This window comes from Antechinus flavipes, chromosome 2 (assembly GCF_016432865.1).
Source record: "Antechinus flavipes isolate AdamAnt ecotype Samford, QLD, Australia chromosome 2, AdamAnt_v2, whole genome shotgun sequence".
Taxonomy (NCBI): Eukaryota; Metazoa; Chordata; class Mammalia; order Dasyuromorphia; family Dasyuridae; genus Antechinus; species Antechinus flavipes.
This window is the reverse complement of record NC_067399.1, coordinates 160,133,737-160,147,170: the sequence shown is the minus strand read 5'-3', so window position 1 is coordinate 160,147,170 and position 13,434 is coordinate 160,133,737. Positions and strand designations below refer to the sequence as shown.

The 13,434-nt window shown below is 36.4% G+C and overlaps 1 protein-coding gene across 3 annotated transcripts in view; it reads right to left on the bottom strand.

The window, feature by feature from the left end:
• The window catches only part of DZANK1 (double zinc ribbon and ankyrin repeat domains 1), a 137,574-nt gene that overhangs the window by 75,126 nt on the left and 49,014 nt on the right, over positions 1 to 13,434 (bottom strand). For 2 of the 3 annotated variants that reach the window (XM_051975865.1, XM_051975866.1), the window contains exons 10-13: positions 11,322 to 11,414; positions 3,319 to 3,441; positions 2,549 to 2,698; positions 395 to 596 (exon numbers count right to left, since the gene is read on the bottom strand). In XM_051975865.1, coding sequence (XP_051831825.1) covers positions 395 to 596; positions 2,549 to 2,698; positions 3,319 to 3,441; positions 11,322 to 11,414 — 568 coding nt within the window. The remainder of the gene's footprint in view (positions 1 to 394; positions 597 to 2,548; positions 2,699 to 3,318; positions 3,442 to 11,321; positions 11,415 to 13,434) is intronic. The other variant, XM_051975867.1, reaches the window with a different exon arrangement.

The following is a 13,434-nucleotide window of genomic DNA, read 5'->3' as shown; positions in this document are numbered from 1 at the left end:
GTCTCTGCTGTACATATTTTCAGGAAAAGTTGCCTGATCAAAGGTTAACCAGTATGATTGTCTTTCAATGTACCAACAAATCCTTCATGGAACACAAAATTGGGACCAAAGAAATGTAAACATCATCATAAATCGAAAGGACGATAAGTAATATAATAACAGGTTCCCTCTAACTTGAACTAAGAAAATAAAAAAGAAAACAATAAATTCTTCAGGAAACATTTGTGAGATATTCAGACTATTCAAGTTAAAGTCTGTTAAATTACAATTTGACAACAGTTAAATAAGAATACCTTATGAAAAAGGAATGGTTTAAAAAAAGCTGGAAATATTTTTAAATACTAGAAAATAATGTCCCCACTGATCCCTAAAGAATTCATATCTTATACTTCACCTCTTCCAGGACTGATGGCGGTGAGCAGAGGCCTGTGATCATTCCTCTTCTCCTGCCTTTCTTTTTGAGAAAGAAAATCCATTTCTTTTTTTACAAATAACTTGTTTGATGGGTAAAATAGGCCAATAGTTTGTGTGCCTTTGTCCTTCTTTTCTGGCATATTAGATTTTGTTTTGGGAGAATATGGCCATGTTGATTGAGACTATGAAGCAAAATAGAAAAAAAGTAAAAAATTAAATTTAATTTTTCTAGTCTTCTTAACTTCTCTAGTCTTCACATAAAAATTACATTCAGAAGCAAGAAAACCCCTTTTTCTAGAGAAATAAACACTGAACAAAAGAAACTGTCAAAGTAAATAATAGAATATGAAGGATATTGGGAAAAACAGGGAATGAAATAAACCGAGAAAAATAGTAAATGAAATAGTCTAAATTTTTTACTTTGTTTTCATTAACCCCTTTTCTGTTGATCATTTAAGAAGTGTTTTTGTTCATTAAATGTTATATAAGTACCACATTTCTTTAGGTAAAATAGAGTTTCCAAAAAGGCCTAAATTATGCCCAGGTAGTCGCTTATGAATTCAAGTACGTCAATTCTAAATTGCTTTCAGCACTGTTTCTATCATCTATGAGAGGTTGTAGAAGAAGTAGGATGTAATGGGCTGAGGCTCGAGTTGATGCACTGAGGTCCCAAGCACATGAGGCTAAATAGTAATTGGACCATACTCTATTAATATATGGAGAAAGAATGGCCCCGCCCACTCTTTGTGCAAGTCCTGATGTGTTGTATAGGAAATGACGATTTTGATGGGTGGAGGCAGGGAAGTTGAAAGGGAAGCGGAGAGAGACACTGCTGGCTGGCGTCTTGTCACAGCTGCTCATGTTGCTATCACGACCGCCCTTAACCTCAGATCCCTCTCTGCTAGCTGGCTTCCTTTCGCATCTGCCCATATTGCTTTCTTCACCTCTACTGAGAATAAAGATTGAAGATTTTTCCCTTAACCTGAATTCCTGACCCCGGCTGATTTTAAATACGCAGTCATCACAGTAGGAGAAGAATGGACTAATAAAAAAAGCTGAATAAATAGGAAAGAAAAACCATGAAGATAATTTGGAGCACTCTGGCCTTGAGAAGGAGGACAGAGATTAAATTTTAGGAGAAAGGGAGGAAAAGCGGAAGAAAATTCATCCTGAAAGAGAAAGAGAAGTATTCAGTTGTTAGGAAAGAAAAAAGACTGAGAGAAAAGAGTTTTTTAAAAATGGAGTAGAAAATATATTTAGAGCAGCAAGATAAGTAAAAGAAAATGCTAAAATCCTAAGAGAGAGAAATTAAAGAAAGGTGTACGTGGCCATTAAATCAATGAAAGAAGAAGATGAATATGGCTGTTAGGAAAACAACAGATTGTAAAGGTCTTAGGATATTGTTTGCAAGACAAGTTGCAACCACTCACTAGCATATTTTAGAACAAGGCTGTCTCATATCTCTCGCTGTCCCATATCTGGAATGTTCTCTTTCCTCCCCTTTAACTCTTAATTTCCTTTAAGTTCCAACTAAAATGGCACCTGAGAAAGGAAGCTTTTCGCACTCCCTCTTAATTCTCAGGCCTTTCCTTCATCATTTCCTATTTACCCTGCACATAGCTGGTCTTGTATATATATTTGTTTGTATGTTCTTTCCCCATTATACTATGAAGTACTTTTGAGGAAAGGGACTGGCTTTTGCTTCTTTTTGTATACTCAGCACTCAGGACAATGCCTGGCATAAGGAAAGTGCTTAATAAATGTTTATTGATTTATTGATTAGTGCCTATTGGTTAACAGGTTAGCCTGTTTCAAGTCTTTCCCTACTGCAGTATGGCCACCTCAGTTGCCAAAGGGATCTTCCCAAATTGTTAATTCTAACGCACCACCCCACATCCATACCTTCAATTAACTCCTCTGGCTCCCCATCACTTCTAAGACCAAAAGTAAAATTCTCTCCCATTCAAGGCCCTTCATAATCCACACCCTTACCTTTCCAATCTTACATTTTCCTCAGCCCATATAAATATCTTGAACAATAATCAGATATACATTGACAGATGGTACACAAATAATCTGAATATATGTAAAGAATCCAAAGTATCTATGTGGCATTATCTTTTACAGACCTTACCTCAGAAAGACTCTCCATTACTTTACCATTACTAGATTCTATGTTTGTGAAGGGTTCCAAATATTCACCACAAGAGCCACAGTACCGAGCATTTGGATAACTGCTAGCTCTACATTTAGCACAAATTGAATAGCAGGCAGGAACAGTAGGCTAGAAAAATAAAAGATTTTTCTCATTATAATTTCAAGTATCTGTGATTTTATCAGTACGGTCCTCATTCTGTCAATGTAAATCATAACCTTCTGCAACATAGTAAATAGTCTCATGAGAATTATCATGCAAAAAAATTTCATTTTGCAACCAATATGTCCTGAGAGAGAGAGAGAGAGAGAGAGAGAGAAAGAAAGGCCCAGAAACTGAGCCTTGAGGACTTGCCAGAGCTTGTGCTCTGCTAGTATCTTCAAGAGCATAGGATTATCTCTATACCTGGAGAAGATACCATAATAGAATAGAACTTTCTGATATCAAAGTGACTCAAAGTTCCCAATGGCTATACCAATAGACCATACTTTCTGACAGTGATTACTAGAGCCAGTGATTTTAATGACTATTAATTCAATCAAAAAGGCAATTCATTTCCCCCCTGAAATTTAAAAAAAATTATCCCTTTAGTTTCCTTGAAAACATTGGGTAAATAAATAAATGTCCCTACTATAATCCTAAGAAGATAATTTTGGGATTAATAAAGGCCATAGAGCAGAAATACTGGATCTGTCAGGGTAAGCTTCAAAGAGACCATGGATAAAGAAATCTGAAATGAATATACATACCTTAGCTCCACACCAGTCACAAAAACGTGCATCACAACGATTCTTACGGCCACATTTTGAACAAAAAATGGTTGTTGCCTTCTGATTGACAAGAGGTAAAGTTACTTCTTCAGTGAATATTGGCTAGAGAAATAAAATTATTTTTAAGAAAGAGAAACAATATTTTCTTCATTTATCCCCTAACCAATAAAACAACCAAAACCAAGCAACTATAACACTTAGTGAAGCAATACAGAAAAGCTAAGAATACATCACTGAAATATTTCTGGCTAATAACTCAAAATAGGATATATACAGGATAGACTGTTCTTTCTTTTGTGGGAGAGCAAGAGATATATTTATAGTAAGCTTAGATATTGAGATTAAACCTATGCATGATAATTTGAATAATTATGATTAAGCTATTAAAATAATCAATGGAATATATCCTGAGACCCTAAATTGGTTTTTGTAATATAAGATTCTCTTCTCACTGGCAGAAATCAATGCTTTGAAACTGAGAGACAGGGTGGTAGAGTTGGTGAGATTGGAAAGAAGAGCGATCTAGATAGTCTTCAATTAAGGAAAGAGATATTTTAATCTCTCTTCAAAGTTATGAAAGGAGAAAGTCTCTAGGAAGAAACTGACATATAGAACTTCAATCATGTTCTCATTGTTAGAAACTTCAGGAAATTTCTCTTGGGTAAGATATGGAATTCTCTCTCTTGATTGATTAATCACCTAATTCTCAATGGGAGAGCTCCTTCAATCCATATGGTCTGGTATATATTCTTGTATGTATATGTTCTCTAATTTCTGTTTATCTAAGATTTCCTTACTATTTGTTATATGAATTCATTGTGAAATCTGAAATTGAGGGGAAGTCAAGTCTTTGATATAATGCTTGGAGTTCCTTTTTTCTCACCAATGAAGATTGATCAGGAGTTTAGCTTGAACCTAAAAACTACCTCCTTTAATAACATAACAGGAAGCAGATGGATATAAATTCTAGCCTAGTACTCCTCTCTGAGGAGAGTAGACTGGCTGGTTTCTGGTCCCATCTCATGTTTTCCTTCTGGAAGGAATTAAAGTCTCCCTTGAGAAAGCTAGGAAAGAGCTTGAGATACTTATTTTGGCTTCCCTTTGGGCTACACACAACACCCTTTGCTATAGATATTTACGTATTATGTTTATTTGTGCACCCAGGATGATTTGCAGGCTCTGTATCTTTTTTTTTTTTTAACTGCAAGATAACATAGTGAACATGCATGATCCACCAAAACCAGGACTTAATTTCCCATAGTGCTTGAAGTTTGGAAAGCATTTCTTATAGATAGAAATTCTCTAGACTACATTTTCTTAGAAAGGGGCATGTCTGGTCATAAAAACAAGGGCCATAAAAAGTATCCCCAAAAGTAGGTGAAAGGGTTAGAGAATACAGAAAAGGAAAAGCAAACCACATTCAGAGTAGAGGACAGAAGGAAGGGTGGAGTGGTACTACTATGGCATCCTCCAAACCCAGGAATCCTGCTTGAAGTCTAATCAAGAGACTTCCTAGATTTCCAGACTGAGCTGAAAGACTTTCTGAAAAGTAGAGACTACTCTGCCCAATTGCTGAGAGATGATTTATCTACTTTGTTATAAGTTTTTCTCAAGAGGTTTCTAATCCCATCCATCTCCTTTGTGGAAGTGTAGGAGACTATATCCATTTACGTATGATGAATTGATGACTTTAATTATTTTATTACCTTCTCTGTTACTTTATATTTTTAAAGTCTTACATGTTTTCTCATACTACTGTATATTTTTAAAATATTTCTTGTATGGTCTGGTATTAGAGTTGCATGATTAGAGTTTTATGTTGTGAGTTGTAAGACTGATACCCCAAATCACTAAATTTGTGATAGAAACAGGTTTCCTGAGGCATTTGGGATTTATGCCATGGGTTTCTGTAACTAATGTCTTTTGTTTAATCTAAGACAATGAAAAAGTGTCATAGAAAACATAATTCCTTATTTTTCAATAACTCCTCCCAAAAATCTGCTTCTAGGCTTTTAAAAAGGTATATATTAGCTTCAGTGCAGATGTTACTGCCAATATAAAGATTTCTGAAAATGTGGACAAGTTAAAAAATCTCTGGAAGATAGTATTGTTTGGGACAAAAAGACCTACCCAAATTGACTACTCAGAGATCAGTCACAGAAAGCAGAATTATTTATTCTTACTACTTTCCAACCTGTCATATTTCTCCTATTCCTTGGAAGAAGGCACAATAATGAGCTGATTTATTTTTAAAATCACTAAAATATCATCCTAAACATAAATTTACCCACTAAAATTGTGGTTTACAATTTTAATCTCAATCTAAAAAAAATTCCACCTTATATAGCAAATTCATGAAAATACAACACATGAACTATGTTTATATTTATATGTCCATATTAAGTTATTTCTCCAAATGATCAGTTTATTAAAAATAGTCAGTTCCATCAACTAATATTTGATTTCTTAAATACTCTAATCATCACAATCCATATTATAATTCTCTGAGGCAACTCTGAGGCAAGGAAATTATATGGCTTGGAAATAATGGAAATAATATGTGGAATAATCACAGATTATTTTCAGAGAAGAAAACTCACTCCAAATATGGTCAACAATTGGTCATGGTCTTCAAAACAGAACAAGTTTTTCTTATAATATTGGCTGCCATTTTAGCTACTTGTCAGTAATGTTAAGAAAGGGGGAACACTAAAAAGGTAAGTCCCCAAGTCTTTTTTTTAACAGAAAATTAATTTAAACTAGAAAAGGCTTACTTTGTAAAAGCCCATATCCACTGCAATTCAATATATACCACTTCTAATTTTTTCAGCATAGCAATTGTAAAAAGATAACCTGATGCTACTGCTGTTTGTAAAGATGATATGCTCATTAGTGGGGAAAAAAATTCCTGTTTAAGCTCCTAAAGAGTCACTGAGATGTGACTGAAAGGCTAGCTTTTCTCCCATTCTTAAAAGGTAGAGAAAGGCAGAAACTTCATGAAAAGAGATTCAAAAAAATATAGGTACAAATAGAATGGAGGTATGGGCACAAAACCATGCCCACCTTTGCTTGTAACCACGTAGACAAGAAAGCAAGCAGCACTGGGGGCCCAGCAGTACTTGCAAAAGATGAGTAAAAAACTGGACAGATCCAATTACTATGGAAGCAGAAATAATAGCTGTGGCAATGGAATCACCCATACCAGATCCTGAGCGGGGTCTGTCCTGGGCCTTGAGCCAATATTGAGGCTTGTCTGGACAGATCTTGCTTTTGTTGAATTTGTCCTGGTAGGCAGATACAAGGTGATTCCATTTTCTCTCTCACTTCCCAGGGAGATCATGAGTCTCCCCCAAAGCTTAGCTCTGTTTCTTTAAAGTTTACTTGCACGCCTATACTGTTCACCTAGTCCTTAAGGCTGCTGTTAAAGTTGTGGGCAGCCACTGCTTTACTCATCTATTGCCTCTCTTAAAGGCAGCTCAGGACAAGATGAGAACAAAGGACAAACCCCAGTAAGGGACACAGTGAGAAGCACACACAGAGAGAGAAGTAAAATATACTGTGGCTGAGACCTTCCCTAGGGAAAAATGGGGGTTCAATGTTGAATAAGAGATACAATCCAGATTCTTATTCTTAGAGATTTCTTAAAGTAGAGAACAATGTGGATTGAAACTATTCTTACACAGCTTTATTTAGCAGCCTCTGGTGGGGAGGGGGGAAAGTTGTGAATGGGCCTTAGTTTTGCTGAGGTAGTCTGCTCAGGAAATTATTCTTCCTACTGTCTTCCCATAGTAGATTTGAAGGAAAACAATTTTTATTATTTTTATTTTTTTTATTTTTAATTGTTGGGGAGGGAGATTTTTTTTTAAATTTTATTTTATTTAATAATAACTTTGTATTGACAGAATCCATGCCAGGATAATTTTTATATGACATTATCCCTTGCAATCACTTATGTTTCGTTTTTTCCCCTCCCTCCCTCCTCCCCCCCCCCCAGGATGGCAAGCAGTCCTATATATGTTAAATATGTTGCAGTATATCCTAGATACAATACATATTTGCAGAACCGAACAGTTCTCTTGTTGCACAGGGAGAATTGGATTCAGAAGGTAAAAATAACTCGGGAAGAAAATCAAAAATGCAAATAGTTCACATTCATTTCCCAGTGTTCCTTCTTTGGGTGTAGCTGTTTGTCCATCATTTCTCCAATGAAACTCAGTTAAGTCTCTTTGTCAGAGAAATCCACTTCCATCAGAATACATCCTCATACAATATCGTTGTCGAAGTGTATAATGATCTCCTGGTTCTGCTCATCTCACTTAGCATCAGTCCATGTAGGTCTCTTCAAGCCTCTCTGTATTCATCCTGCTGGTCATTCCTTACAGAGCAATAATATTCCATAACATTCATATACCACAATTTACCCAGCCATTCTCCAATTGATGGGCATCCATTCATTTTCCAGTTTCTAGCCACAGGAAAACAATTTTTAGAAAAAATAAGTCATGTCTGAAGGCAGGAGCACTACTAATAATAGCAGGACCAGTAAAAACTAAGTTCTCTGAATATGGGTGTACCCCCAAACTCTAGATCCTCTTAGCTTTTCTTTATAAGTTCTCTCATTTGATGATCCCATCAGCTCCTGTGAATTCTAATACCATCTCTATGGCAATAACTCTCAGATCTCTCAATCTTTCTTTCTCCTGGATGAATGTTGGAGGGGATGCGGGAAAACAGGGACATTGATGCATTGTTGGTGGAGTTGTGAACGAATCCAGCCATTCTGGAGAGCGATCTGGAATTATGCCCAAAAAGTTATCAAACTGTGCATACCCTTTGATCCAACAGTGTTTCTATTGGGCTTATACCCCAAAGAGATACTAAAAAAGGGAAGGGGACCTATATGTGCCAAAATGTTTGTAGCAGCCCTGTTTGTAGTGGCTAGAAACTGGAAAATGAATGGATGCCCATCAATTGGAGAATGGCTGGGTAAATTGTGGTATATGAATGTTATGGAATATTATTGTTCTGTAAGGAATGACCAGCAGGATGAATACAGAGAGGCTTGGAGAGACCTACATGGACTGATGCTAAGTGAGATGAGCAGAACCAGGAGATCATTATACACTTCGACAACGATATTGTATGAGGATGTATTCTGATGGAAGTGGATTTCTCTGACAAAGAGACTTAACTGAGTTTCATTGGAGAAATGATGGACAGAAACAGCTACACCCAAAGAAGGAATACTGGGAAATGAATGTGAACTATTTGCATTTTTGATTTTCTTCCCGAGTTATTTTTACCTTCTGAATCCAATTCTCCCTGTGCAACAAGAGAACTGTTTGGTTCTGCAAATATGTATTGTATCTAGGATATACTGCAACATGTTTAGCATATATAGGACTGCTTGCCATCCTGGGGGGGGGGAGGAGGGAGGGCGGGGGAAAAAACGAAACATAAGTGATTGCAAGGGATAATGTCGTGTAGAAATTATCCTGGCATGGATTCTGTCAATGCGAAGTTATTATTAAATAAAATAAAATTTATTATTAAAAAAAAAAAAAATCTTTCTTTCTCCTGGGCTGTCTCTCTGCATGTAAACTTATAGCTATATCTATTTCTATGTAGATATCTGTCTATACCCAGAAACAAAACATAACATCACACAGACCTAGTCTCTTGAGCTCAAGTTCCATACCATCACTTGTGTGTTGGACATTTCGAACTCCAACTCCATCCAGTCAGCAGCTCAAATGTCCAAATCAGACCCATTACATTTTCATCCATCTCTGACTTTCCAAACTTTTTATTTCTATCAAAGGTATCACTTTCTAATCACTTTGGTCCCACACCGCAAGGTCACCCTTAACTCCTCATTCTCAGTATCCTTACATATATAATCAGTTTCCAAATCCTTTTTCCATTTCCTCAGCATCTTTCAACTATGTGCGGCCCCTTTTGTCTGTTCACACCATCACCATCCTAATTCAGGACCTCATTACCTCTGGTCTGCACTAGGACTGCAGCATCCTAATCTGCTTCCTTGTCACAAGCCCCCTATCTTCACTGAGTTCTCAAAATGGATTTTCCTAAAGCACAAATTTTACCCTCTTTTGATGTTCATACTTGGCTGGGCCTCAATGTTGACAAATGTTTGACAATTTAAGAACAAAGCAACTTCACAAGATGCCAATTGCCATGTTTTTGAGAAGAAACGCATTGAGCATGCCCAGAGAATTGTAGAATGTTTGGGAACAGACATCAAGCAGAAGGACAAGCTGCCAAAGGCAGAGAGAAGGGTGGTCCCCTAGATCAGCACTCAGAAACCTGGGGAGCTGTGGTGACACTGGGCAGCTTCCTTCTAATATGGGAGAGAAAACGTAAATACAAGGTACATAAGAGGAGATACAAGATAATTACAGAGGGGAAGAGCCTTTGGAAAAGGGGGATTTGCACTGAGCCTTGGAGGCAGGAATGGTGATGAAGAGGACTAGCCTCTCACACATGAGGAATAGCCAGTGGAAAGATACCAAGCAAGAGATGGGGCCTTGTGTGTGAGGAAAGCAAGACCACTGTTTGGCTAGTTGTGCCCCTACAGTACAATGAAGAAGGTATCATAATATTATTTAAAAAAAGAAAATAAACCATACCTGATTTAGCCCATGATCCATTTCATATAATAAATGGCATCTTTTGTGGCTGTGATAAATATCTCATGAGGTTTCACACTGTGAAGCGCTCTCCCACTTAGTACTTTATTTATCTGATACTTCTTCAGGATCACTGTCTTTAGAGTCACTTCTACCTCTCTGCTCAGTGTTCAGTTTGATTTTTAATACTGGGAGAGTAGCTCCAATGCAAAATACCATAGCCAATGGTCTTTTTCAAGAAGAAAAAGAGAAATTCCCTTCTGGCCCCTACTGCTTTTCTGGAGAGGCACAAGGGCAAAGAGCAATTCCTTTTCAAGAGGTGGGTTGAATTTCCTCTAAAGTTGGCTCTCTTGTAGGCTACCAAAAGTCAATGTAAAATTAGGTGTCCATGTATTATTTGGGGGAAAGCATAAGTTTTTTTTTATTATAACTTTTTATTTACAAGTTATAGGCATAGGTAATTTTTCAGCACTGACAGATGCAAATCCTTTTGTTCCAACTTTTTCCCTCCTTCCTCCCACTCCTTCCCCCAGATATCAGGTTGACCAATACATGTTAAATATGTTAAAGTATAAGTTAAATACAATATATGTATACGTGTCCAAACAGTTATTTTGCTGCATAAAAAGAGTTGGACTTTGAAATAGTGTACAATTAGCCTGTGAAGGAAATCAAAAATGCAGGAGGACAAAAATAGAGGGATTGGTAATTCTATGTAGTGGTTCATAGTCATCTCCCAGAGTTCTTTCCCTGGACGTAGCTAGTTCAGTTCATTACTGCTCTATTGGAACTAATTTGGTTCATATCTCATTGTTGAAGATGCCCTTGCACATCAGAATTGATTATCATATAGTATTGTTGGTGAATTACATAATGATCTTCTGATTCTTCTCATTTCACTCAGCATCAATTCATGTAAGTCTCTCCAGGCTTTTCTGAAATCATCCTGTTGGTCATTTCTTACAGAATAATAATATTCCATAACATTCATATACTACAATTTACCCAGCCATTCCCCAATTGATGGGCATCCATTCATTTTCCAGCTTCTAGCCACTACAAACAGGGCTGCCACAAACATTTTGGCACATACAGGTCCCTTTCCCTTCTTTATGATCTCTTTGGGTATAAGCCCAATAGTAACACTGCTGGGTCAAAGGGTATGCACAGTTTGATAGCTTTTTGAGCATAGTTCCAAACTGAAAGCAGAAGTCTTAATCTGGTAGTACAGCTTTCTTAAAATCTGGGGAAATTGTGCCAAAGCTTTTACTTCTTAACAACAATGCAATTTTAAGATCAAGCAAGCTTGAATCAATTATGCATTGAACTTACCACATGTGTTTCTGGCAGAGGACTCTCACAGGTCACACAATGCTTAAAGGGAGCAGGGTTTCCAGTTCCACAGGAAAGGCAAATTCCCTTATGCTTAGAAATAAAGAATAATGTATTGTTTTAGGCAAACAATTCAACAAAATAATAATCAAAGCCCTCATACAGTGTCAGCCATCATATCTTTAAACACATTTTTTTTTTTTGGGGGGGATGAACCAGAATAAGAGATAGGGAAGTTAATAGTTTAAACAGAAAGAAGCACTATTGCTGGCCTCAGGAAAGGAATGGCTTTAGATCCAAATCCACACTGGAAAATAGTGACTACAATTTGGAGGAAGGGACATGAGATGATCCTGTTATAAAAGTTGCAGCTACTGCTCCAATGGATATCCCTAAGGAGAGGAACAGAATAGGAATTTCCCCAGAGTTTTAAAGGATATCTGAGATTTTAAAAAAGTTCCTCTAAGGAATCAGACATGCCTTTTCATTTTATTTTATTTAAATAATAACTTTCTGTTATATTATATTTTCAAATACATTGCTTTATGAATCATGTTGGAAGAGAAAAATCAGAGCAAAAAAAAAAAACCATGGGAGAGATTAAAAAAAAGGAGTGAACATAGCATGTGTTGATTTATACTCAGCCTCCTTAGTTCCTTTTCTAGATAGAAATGACATTTTTCTGTCTATTGGGATTACTTTGGATCACTGAATTACTAAGAAAAACCAAGCCTTTCATAGTTAATCATCATATAGTCTTGCTACTATTATATACAACAATATATTCCTGGTTCTGCTTGTTTCGCTCAGCATCAGTTCATGTAAATCTTTCCAGGCCTTTCTAAAATCAGTTTGTTCATCATTTTTTATAAAAAAATAATATTCCATTATTTCCATATATCGGAACTTGTTCAGCCATTCCAAATTTATGGCCATCTACTCATTTCCCAATTCTTTGTTTTCACAAAAAGAGCTGGCACAAACATTTTTGCACATGTGGGTCTTTTTCTCTCCTTTATTTCCTTGAGATACAAACCCAGTAATGGCATTGCTGGGTCAAATGATATGCATAATTTTATAGTCCTTTGGGCATAGTTTCAGATTCACAACTCCACCAACAATGCATTACATTTATCATCATCTTTGCCAGTCATTTTAGCCAATCAGAGAGGTGTGAAGGGATACCTCAGAATTGTTTTAATTTGCATTTCTCTAATCAATAGTGATTTAAAGCACTTTTTCACATAAGTATAGATAGCTTTAATTTCATCATCTGAAAATTGTTCATATCTTTCAACCATTTATCAATTGGGGAATGACATGTATTCTTAAAAATTTGACACAGTGATTTACATATTAAGACCTTTATCAAAACATTGGCTATAAAGATTTTTTCCCATTGGGGCACTGATACATTGTTGGTGGAATTGTGAATGAATTCAACTATTCTGAAGAGCAATTTGGAACTGTGCTCAAAAAGTTATCAAACTGTGCATATCCTTTGACCCAGCAGTGTTTCTATTGGGTTTATATCCCAAAGAGATCTTAAAGGAAGGAATGGGACCCACTTGTGCAAAAATGTTTGTGGCAGTCCTGTTTGTAGTGGCTAGAAATTGGAAACTGAGTGGATGCCCATCAATTGGAGAAGGGCTGAACAAATTATGGTATATGAATTCTATGAAATATTATTGTTCTGTAAGAAATGATCAGCAGGATGATTTTAGAGAGGCCTGGAGAGACTTACATAAACTGATGTTAAGTGAAATGAGCAGAACGAGAAGATCATTGTACACATCAACAAGAATATACAAAGATCAATTCTGATGGACATGGCTCTCTTCAACAATGAACTGATTCAAACCAGTTCTAATTGTTCAGTAAAGAGGAGAGCCATTGACACCTAGAGAGAGGACTATGGGAACTGAGTGTGGATAACAACATGGTATTTTCACTTTTTCTGTTATTGTTTGTTTTCATTTTGTTTTCCTTCTCAGTTTTTTTTCTTTATAGATCCAATTTTTCTTGTGCAGCAAGATAACTGTATGGATATGTATGTGTATATTGGATTTAACATATATTTTAACATGTATTGGAATACTTGCCATCTAGGGGA